Below are 10,725 nucleotides of genomic sequence, written 5' to 3' on the forward strand. Positions count from 1 at the left end.
ATGATGATGATGATGATGACGATGATGATGACGACAATGATGACGATGTTGACGACGATGATGATGACGATGACGACAATTAATAATGATGACGACAGTGATGACAATGACGACGCTGCGAAGTTTATTTGCGTTGGCCCAGGGAGCTGTGGGAACGAGCCGGAGGGGAGAGGGAAGCCCCCCACCCACCCCACAAAGACAAAGATCCCCCGCGTAGCCTTGACGGACTGGCGGGGCAAGTGCCGCTATGAAGGCTACCGGCACCGTGGCACACGAGGGGGTGGGTGGCCAGCACCACACCCGGCCACCTTTGTCTCCCCAGTGGCGATGTTGACTACACATCGCTACACCAGGCACTCATTTGAGGCTGAGTCCACCTAGGGAATACCCAGGACCGGTTCAGATCATCGCCATGTGTTGGTAACCGCGAGCGGGAGTCCACGACGCGCTAACCACTGCGCCACCGCTCCCCACATCCCCCCACTAGTCTAGAGCTACACCACGACCTCTACACAATGGTGCCGCTTTACAAAATGAACAACCGCCACCACCACCACCACCGCCACCACCGCCACCACCACCACAACAATAACCACCACCACCGCCACAACAACAACAACCACCACCACCGCCGCCGCCGCCACCACCACCACCACCACAACAATAACCACCACCACCGCCACAACAACAACAACCACCACCACCGCCGCCACCACCACCACCACCGCCACCGCCACCACCGCCACCATCACCCCCCCCCCTCACCCACGACCCCCCCCGCACAGCGCCACGGGGACTCAGGATTGCCGTGAGCCCGCCGCTCGCTCACCCACCTTGAAGTCGTGCTGCCGCAGGCGGGCACTCTTCTTGGCTTTCTCCACCTGGTCCGACTTGTCACCCGTCTGCTCGCGGACACACGCACAGTCGCAAGCGGAGTGAGTGTGTGTGAGTGTGTGGGTGAGTGTGTGTGAGTGAGTGTGTGAGTGAGTGAGTGTGTGAGTGTGTGTGTGAGTGAGTGTGCGAGTGAGTGTGTGAGTGAGTGAATGTGAGTGTGTGAGTAAGTGTGTGGGTGAGTGTGTGTGAGTGTGTGAATGTGAGTGAGTGTGTGAGTGAGTGTGTGTGTGAGTGTGTGTGTGTGAGTGAGTGTGTAAGTGAGTGTGTGAGAGTGTCAGTGTGTGAGTGTGTGAGTGGGTCATGTAGCCCGCATGCCCAGCCACCGCATGCCTAAACAGCTTTTGTTCGGCCGGATCGAGGGGGCTAGACGGGCGCGGCACGGGCTGGATAAGAGATGGAGTGATGTGGTACAGGAGGACGTGGAGCTGAGTGGACTTGCCGATGACTGGTACCAGCGGTGTCAAGATCGGCCTCAGTGGAGGAGGCTCGTGAAGGACGCTACTGGGCAGTTGGAGGCAGTCGCCCTCCAACAACAACGGAGGGCGGAGGAGCGACGCTCACAACAACGAGCGGAGCGCCGGGTGGCTAAAGCACAGCAAGTTGGTACAGTAGGGGGCACAGGTGGTGCATCAGCCAGTCATCTCGGTCATCTCAGTCAGTCGACCCATGGCACCTGCTGGGTCTACCCCGTGACCTCCTGCCAGCGGGCGTTCGACACTTCACGTGGCCTCAAGGTGCACATGTCCTGGCACAAGCGTCGTGGTGACGTCACTGCCACTTAGTGGCAAATGGCGGTTGTTGTTGGGGAGCGGCGGTGGAGCGGTTAGCGAGCATGGCCTCCACCATCACCGGTGTGACGATTACCTGAACCGCTTCCCTGGGGCCTCCCTCCCCCTAGGTCGACTCAGCCTCAAATAGAGTACCTGTGTGTGTACTGCGTGTGGTCCCTGCCACCCGCCCCCTCGCGTGCCCTTTGTAGGCGCTGCCTCGCCACCAAAGGCACTTGCCCCAACGGCCCGTCGAGGCTGCACGGGGAACCTTTGTCTGTTGTGGGCGAGTCGCTGCGCTGTCTCGGCGACTCCACGTTGGATGACATCTTGCCGGAGACTGCGTTTCATTTTGATGTTTACTCCATCCTCAAACGTTCCTCAAACGTTCCCCAAACGTCCCCCAACGTTCCCCCAACGTTCCTCAAACGTTCCCCAACGTTCCCCAAACGTTCCCCAACGTTCCCCAAACGTTCACAAACGCTCCCCAACGTTCCCCAACGTTCCCCCAACGTTCCCCAAACGTTCCCCAACGTTCCCCAAACGTTCCCAAACGCTCCCCAACGCTGCCCAAACGTCCCCCAAACGTTCCCCAAACGTTCCCAAACGCTCCCCAACGTTCCCCAACGTTCCCCAACATTCCCCAAACGTTCCCCCAACGTTCCCCAAACGTCCCCCAACGTTCCACCAACGATCCACAACGTTCCCACAACGTTCCCCAAACGTTCCCCCAACGTCCCCCAACGTTCCCCCAACGTTCCCCCTACGATCCACAACGTCCCCCAACGTTCCCCAACGTTCCCCCAACGTTCCCCCAACGTTCCCACAACGTTCCCCCAACGTTCCCCAACGTTCCCCCAACGTTCCCCAACGTTCCCCCAACGTTCCACAACGTTCCCCAAACGTCCCCCAACGTTCCCCAAACGTTCCCCAAACGTTCCCCAACGTTCCCCCAACGTTCCCCCAACGTTCCCCAACGTTCCCCAAAGTTCCCCAAAGTTCCCCAACGTTCCCCAACGTTCCCCAACGTTCCCACAACGTCCCCCAACGTTCCCCCAACGTTCCCCAACGTTCCCCAACGTTCCCACAACGTTCCCCAACGTTCCCCAACGTTCCCACAACGTCCCCCAACGTTCCCAAACGTTCCCACAACGTCCCCCAACGTTCCCCAACGTTCCCACAACGCTCCCCCAACGTCCCCCAACGTCCCCCAACGATCCACAACGTTCCTCCAACGTCCCCCAACGTTCCCAAACGTTCCCACAACGTCCCCCAACGTTCTCCAACGTTCCCACAACGTTCCCCAAACGTCCCCCAACGTCCCCCAACGATCCACAACGTTCCTCCAACGTTCCCCAACGTTCCCCAACGTTCCCCAAACGTCCCCCAACGTTCCCCAAACGTTCCCCAAACGTTCCCCAACGTTCCCCCAACGTTCCCCCAACGTTCCCCAACGTTCCCCAAAGTTCCCCAAAGTTCCCCCAACGTTCCCCAACGTTCCCCAACGTTCCCCCCAACGTTCCCCAAACGTTCCCCAAACGTTCCCCAACGTTCCCCCAACGTTCCCCCAACGTTCCCCAAACGTTCCCCAACGTTCCCCAAACGTTCCCCCAACGTTCCCCCAACGTCCCCCAACGTTCCCCAAACGTTCCCCAAACGTCCCCCAACGTCCCCCAACGATCCACAACGTTCCTCCAACGTTCCCCAACGTTCCCCAACGTTCCCCCAACGTTCCCCCAACGTTCCCCAAACGTTCCCCAAACGTTCCCCAACGTTCCCCAAACGTTCCCCCAACGTTCCCCCAACGTTCCCCTAACGTTCCCCAAACGTCCCCCAACGTCCCCCAACGATCCACAACGTTCCTCCAACGTCCCCCCAACGTTCCCCAAACGTTCCCCAAAGTTCCCCAAACGTTCCTCCAACGTTCCCCCAACGTTCCCCAACGTTCCCCAACGTTCCCCCAACGTTCCCCAAACGTTCCCCAAAGTTCCCCAAACGTTCCTCCAACGTTCCTCCAACGTTCCCCAACGTTCCCCAACGTTCCCCCAACGTTCCCCCAACGTTCCCCCAACGTTCCCCAAAGTTCCCCAAACGTTCCCCAACGTTCCCCCAACGTTCCCCCAACGTTCCCCAACGTTCCCCAAACGTTCCCCAAACGTTCCCCCAACGTTCCCCCAACGTTGCCCAACGTTCCCAGAACGTCCCCCAAACGTTCCCCAAACGTTCCCCAAACGTTCCCACAACGTTCCCCAAACGTTCCCCAAACGTTCCCCCAACGTTCCCACAACGTTCCCACAACGTTCCCAACGTTCCCACAACGTTCCCACAACGTTCCCCAAACGTTCCCCAACGTTCCCCCAACGTTCCCACAACGTTCCCCAACGTTCCCACAACGTTCCCCCAACGTTCCCCCAACGTTCCCCTAACGTTCTCCCAACGTTCCCCAACGTTCCCACAACGTTCCCCCAACGTTCCCAGAACGTCCCCCAACGTTCCCCCAACGTTCCCCAACGTTCCCAAACGTTCCCACAACGTTCCCCAACGTTCCCACAACGTCCCCCAACGTTCCCCAACGTTTCCCAACGTTCCCCAACGTTCCCACAACGTTCCCCAACGTTCCCCAACGTTCCCACAACGTTCCCCAACGTTCCCCAACGTCCCACAACGTTCCCCAACGTTCCACAACGTTCCCACAACGTTCCCCAACGTTCCCCAACGTTCCCCCAACGTTCCCCAACGTTCCCCAACGTTCCCACAACGTTCCCCAACGTTCCCAACGTTCCCACAACGTCCCCCAACGTTCCCAAACGTTCCCACAACGTCCCCCAACGTTCCCCAACGTTCCCACAACGTCCCCCAACGTTCTCCAACGTTCCCACAACGTTCCCCAAACGTCCCCCAACGTCCCCCAACGATCCACAACGTTCCTCCAACGTTCCCCAACGTTCCCCAAACGTTCCCCAACGTTCCCAAACGTTCCCACAACGTCCCCCAACGTTCCCAAACGTTCCCACAACGTCCCCCAACGTTCCCCAACGTTCCCACAACGTCCCCCAACGTTCTCCAACGTTCCCACAACGTTCCCCCAAACGTCCCCCAACGTCCCCCAACGATCCACAACGTTCCTCCAACGTTCCCCAACGTTCCCCAAACGTTCCCCAACGTTCCCCAAACGTTCCCCAAACGTTCCCCAACGTTCCCCCAACGTTCCCCCAACGTTCCCCAACGTTCCCCAAAGTTCCCCAAAGTTCCCCCAACGTTCCCCAACGTTCCCCAACGTTCCCCCCAACGTTCCCCAAAGTTCCCCAAAGTTCCCCCAACGTTCCCCCAACGTTCCCCCAACGTTCCCCAACGTTCCCCAAAGTTCCCCAAAGTTCCCCCAACGTTCCCCAACGTTCCCCAACGTTCCCCCCAACGTTCCCCAAACGTTCCCCAAACGTTCCCCAAAGTTCCCCCAACGTTCCCCCAACGTTCCCCAAACGTTCCCCAACGTTCCCCAAACGTTCCCCCAACGTTCCCCCAACGTCCCCCAACGTTCCCCAAACGTTCCCCAAACGTCCCCCAACGTCCCCCAACGATCCACAACGTTCCTCCAACGTTCCCCAACGTTCCCCAACGTTCCCCCAACGTTCCCCCCAACGTTCCCCAAACGTTCCCCAAACGTTCCCCAAACGTTCCCCAAACGTTCCCCCAACGTTCCCCCAACGTTCCCCCAACGTTCCCCTAACGTTCCCCAAACGTCCCCCAACGTCCCCCAACGATCCACAACGTTCCTCCAACGTTCCCCAACGTTCCCCAACGTTCCCCCAACGTTCCCCCAAACGTTCCCCAAACGTTCCCCAAAGTTCCCCAAACGTTCCTCCAACGTTCCCCCAACGTTCCCCAACGTTCCCCAAACGTTCCCCAAACGTTCCCCCAACGTTCCCCCAACGTTCCACAACGTTCCCCTAACGTTGCCCAACGTTCCCCAAACGTTCCTCCAACGTTCCCCCAACGTTCCCCAACGTTCCCCAAACGTTCCCCAAACGTTCCTCCAACGTTCCCCAAACGTTCCCCAAACGTTCCCCAAACGTTCCCCAAACGTTCCTCCAACGTTCCCCCAACGTTCCCACAACGTTCCCCAAACGTTCCCCAAACGTTCCTCCAACGTTCCCCCAACGTTCCCCAAACGTTCCCCAAACGTTCCTCCAACGTTCCCCCAACGTTCCCCAAACGTTCCCCAAACGTTCCCCAAACGTTCCTCCAACGTTCCCCCAACGTTCCCACAACGTTCCCCAAACGTTCCCACAACGTTCCCAGAACGTCCCCAACGTTCCCCCAACGTTCCCAGAACGTCCCCCAACGTTCCCCCAACGTTCCCCAACGTTCCCAAACGTTCCCACAACGTTCCCCAACGTTCCCACAACGTCCCCCAACGTTCCCCCAACGTTTCCCAACGTTCCCCAACGTCCCACAACGTTCCCACAACTTTTCCCCAACGTTCCACAACGTTCCCACAAACGTGCCCCAACGTTCCACAACGTTCCCCACGTTCCCACAACGTTCCCCAACGTTCCCCAACGTTCCCCCAACGTTCCCCAACGTTCCCACAACGTTCCCCAACGTTCCCCAACGTTCCCACAACGTCCCCCAACGTTCCAAACGTTCCCACAACGTCCCCCAACGTCCCCAACGTCCCACAACGCTCCCCCAACGTCCCCCAACGTTCCCCCAACGTTCTCCAACGTTCCCACAACGTTCCCCAAACGTCCCCCAACGTCCCCCAAACGTTCCCAGAACGTTCCCCAACGTTCCCCCAACGTTCCCCAAACGTTCCCCAACGTTCCTCCAACGTTCCCCAACGTTCCCCAAACGTTCCCCAACGTTCCCCAAACGTCCCCCAAACGTTCCCACAACGTTCCTCCAACGTTCCCCAACGTTCCCCAAACGTTCCCCAACGTTCCCCAAACGTTCCCCAAACGTTCCCCAACGTTCCCCCAACGTTCCCCCAACGTTCCCCAAAGTTCCCCAAAGTTCCCCCAACGTTCCCCAACGTTCCCCAACGCTCCCCCAACGTTCCCTAACGTTCCCCCAACGCTCCCCAACGTTCCCCCAACGTTCCCAAAACGTTCCCCAACGTTCCCCCAACGTTCCCCAAACGTTCCCCAACGTTCCCCCAACGTTCCCCAACGTCCCCAACGTTCCCCCACGTTCCCACAACGTTCCCCAACGTTCCAACCAACGTTCCCCAACGCAGTCCCCCCAACACGTTCCCCAACGTTCCCCACGTTCCCCCAACGTTTCACCCAAACGTTCCCCAACGTTCCCCCACGTTCCCCAAACGTTCCCCAACGTTCCCCAAAACGTTCCCAACGCTCCCCCAACGTTCCCCCCAACGTTCCCACAACGTTCCCCCAACGTTTCCCCAAACGTTCCCCAACGTTCCCCAACGTTCCCCAACCGCTCCCCCACAGTTTCCCCCCAACGTTTACCCCAACGTTCCCCCAACGTTCCCCAACGCTCCCCCACGTTCCCCCAACGTTCCCCCAACGTTCCCCAACGTTCCCCCAACGTTCCCCAAACGTTCCCCCACGTTCCCCAACGTTCCCCAAACGTTCCCCAACGTTCCCCCAACGTTTCCCCAACGTTCCCCAACGTTCCCCCAACGTTCCCCAACGCTCCCCCAACGTTCCACCCAACGTTTCCCACAACGTCCCCCATCGTTCCCACAACGTTCCCACAACGTTCCCACAACGTTCCCACAACGTTCCCACAACGTTCCCACAACGTTCCCACAACGTTCCCACAACGTTCCCACAACGTTCCCACAACGTTCCCACAACGTTCCCACAACGTTCCCACAACGTTCCCACAACGTTCCCCACAACGTTCCCACAACGTTCCCCAAACGTTCCCCAACGTTCCCCAAACGTTCCCAAACGCTCCCCAAACGTTCCCCAAACGTTCCCCAAACGTTCCCCAAACGTTCCCCAAACGTTCCCCAAACGCTCCCCAACGTTCCCCAAACGTTCCCACAACGTTCCCCAAACGTTCCCCAAACGTTCCCCAACGTTCCCCAACGTTCCCCAAACGTTCCCCAACGTTCCCCAAACGTCCCCAAACGCTCCCCAAACGTTCCCCAAACGTTCCCCAACGTTCCCCAAACGTTCCCCAAACGTTCCCCAAACGTTCCCCAAACGTTCCCCAACGTTCCCCAAACGTTCCCCAAACGTTCCCCAAACGTTCCCCAAACGTTCCCCAACGTTCCCCAAACGTTCCCCAACGCTCCCCAAACGTTCCCCAAACGTTCCCCAAACGTTCCCCAAACGTTCCCCAACGTTCCCCAACGTTCCCCCAACGTTCCCAAACGCTCCCCAAACGTTCCCCAAACGTTCCCCAAACGTTCCCCAACGTTCCCCAAACGTTCCCCAACGCTCCCCAAACGTTCCCAAACGCTCCCCAAAGTTCCCAAACGTTCCCCCAATGTCCCCCAACGTTCCCAAAGCGTTCCCCCGATAAAAACAGGAAGAGGACGAGAAGGAGGTTGTCACGCGCACGCAGCGACTCGCTGGCACGCAGAGCGCACGCAGAGCGCACGGAGAGCTCGCGGCTATTAATAACCAGGCGGAGGTCACCGTCACCACCACCCCTGGGCCGTGGGAGACGGCGAGGCCGTTCATTCATTATTTATCGGCGGTGCGTCTAGTCCACCCCCCACCACCTCCTCCCCCCACCACCTTCCCCCCACCACCGACACAATTTCGCACGAGAACGCGCCATCAATCACGGGCGTGGTGGGGGGGGCAGGGAGCGATGACCTCACAACCACAACGACACCCACCCCCCCCACCACCACCATCATCATCACAAACCACCAACCCACTGACCCGCCCACACGCCCACCCAGCCGCCAACCCACCAACCAAACCCGCAATGCCACCCCACCCACCCACCCGCCCACCCACCAACCTGCAATGCCACCCACCCGCTCACCCACCGACCCACCAATCAACCCACCCACCAAAATCCCACCCACCAACCCACAATCCCACCCACCCACCCGCTCACCCACCTGCAATTACACCAATCAACCCACCCACCCGCTCACCCACCTACCCACCAATCAACCACCCACCAATCCACAATCCCACCCACCCACCAACCAACCCACCCACCGCTCACCCACCCACCCCCCCACCACCCAACCAACCAACCAAACGACCCACCCACCCGCTCACCCCACCCACCCACCCACCCGCTCACCCACCCACCTGCTCACCCATCCACCCACCGTTCATCCACCCATCCACCAACCAACCACCCACCCACCAACCAACCCACCCACCCACCCGCCTCACCCACCCACCGACCCACCAATCAACCCACCCACCCACCCACCCGCTCACCCACCCACCCACCCACCAACCCACCACCCGCTCACCCCACCCACCGACCCACCAATCAACCCACCCACCCGCTCACCCACCCACCCACCCGTTCATCCACCCATCCACCAACCAACCCACCCCACCCACCAACCAAGCCCACCCCACCCACCCACCCAACCCACCCACCCACCCACCAGCCTGCCCGCCCCACTCACTCACTCCACCCCACCAAGGACTCAGTTTCCGATGTTTTTTTTATTTTGCCCCCAGGTAAGGTCCATTGAGCGATCTAACTCTGTTGTCAGAAACGTGCCTGGCCATCGCAAACGATGGCTCCGCAAATTGGCTCGCCATCGCGTGGAAATTGAAAGCAGCCAGATCATGGAACCCAACTTTTCATTCGCTATTTCCATTTAACCAGGCAAGGCCCCATTGAGCAGTGCATCTTCATTTCAGAAGCGACCAGGTCGTCACCAATGATTGCTCAACCACGTGGCTTATCATCGTTATCATCGTTATCATCATCATCACCACGGGGAAATGTAGAGCGGTAGCAGAATACTCTAAACGCGTGTTTCTACAGATTCATAGAGACCCACAGAGAACCATAGACCCACAACAACCCACAGAGACCCATAGAGACCCATAGACCCACAACAACCCACAGAGACCCATAGAGACCCATAGACCCATAACAACCCACAGAGACCCATAGAGACCCATAGAGACCCATAGACGCACAACAACCCACAGAGACCCATAGAGACCCATAGAGACCCATAGACCCACAACAACCCACAGAGACCCATAGACCCACAACAACCCACAGAGATCCATAGAGACCCATAGAGACCCATAGACCCACAACAACCCACAGAGACCCATAGAGACCCATAGACCCACAACAACCCACAGAGACCCATAGAGACCCACAGAGACCCATAGACCCACAATAACCCAGAGACCCACAGAGACCCACAGAGACCCATAAACCCACAGAGACCCATAGAGACCCATAGACCCACAACAACCCACAGAGACCCACAACAACCCACAGAGACCCACAGAGACCCATACTCAAACTAAACTCGTTTTAGTGCTACCAGGTAAGGTGTGTGGGTCTCTGCGTGATGAGTCTGTGGGTCTCTGTGTGGTGAGTCTATGGGTCTCTGTGTGATGAGTCTGTGGGTCTCTGTGTGGTGAGTCTATGGGTCTCTGTGTGATGAGTCTGTGGGTATCTGTGTGGTGAGTCTATGGGTCTCTGTGTGATGAGTCTGTGGGTCTCTGTGTGATGAGTCTGTGGGTCTCTGCGTGATGAGTCTGTGGGTCTCTGTGTGGTGAGTCTATGGGTCTCTGTGTGATGAGTCTGTGGGTCTCTGTGTGTTGAGTCTGTGGGTCTCTGTGTGGTGAGTCTATGGGTCTCTGTGTGATGAGTCTATGGGTCTCTGTGTGATGAGAAGGTGGGTCTCTGTGTGGTGAGTCTGTGGGTTCTGTGTGGTGAGTCTGTGGGTCTCTGTGTGGTGAGTCTGTGGTCTCTGTGTGGTGAGTTATGGGTCTGTGTGATGAGTCTGTGGGTATCTGTGTGGTGAGTATGGGTCTCTGTGTGATGAGTCTGTGGGTCTCTGTGTGATGAGTCTGTGGTCTGTGTGAGTCTATGGGTCTCGTGTGATGAGTCTGTGGGCTCTGTGTGATGAGTC

At 58.4% G+C, this 10,725-nt stretch overlaps 1 protein-coding gene across 1 annotated transcript in view; it reads right to left on the reverse strand.

The window, feature by feature from the left end:
* LOC133357863 (exocyst complex component 2-like) overlaps positions 1-10,725 on the reverse strand; it is a 163,209-nt gene that overhangs the window by 45,514 nt on the left and 106,970 nt on the right. The window contains exon 12 of the mRNA XM_061576006.1: positions 834-1,448. Coding sequence (XP_061431990.1) covers positions 834-1,448 — 615 coding nt within the window. The remainder of the gene's footprint in view (positions 1-833; positions 1,449-10,725) is intronic.

Source organism: Lethenteron reissneri, chromosome 60, assembly GCF_015708825.2.
Source record: "Lethenteron reissneri isolate LAM-NWPU_2019-01 chromosome 60, ASM1570882v1, whole genome shotgun sequence".
In the NCBI taxonomy this organism is placed as follows: domain Eukaryota; kingdom Metazoa; phylum Chordata; class Hyperoartia; order Petromyzontiformes; family Petromyzontidae; genus Lethenteron; species Lethenteron reissneri.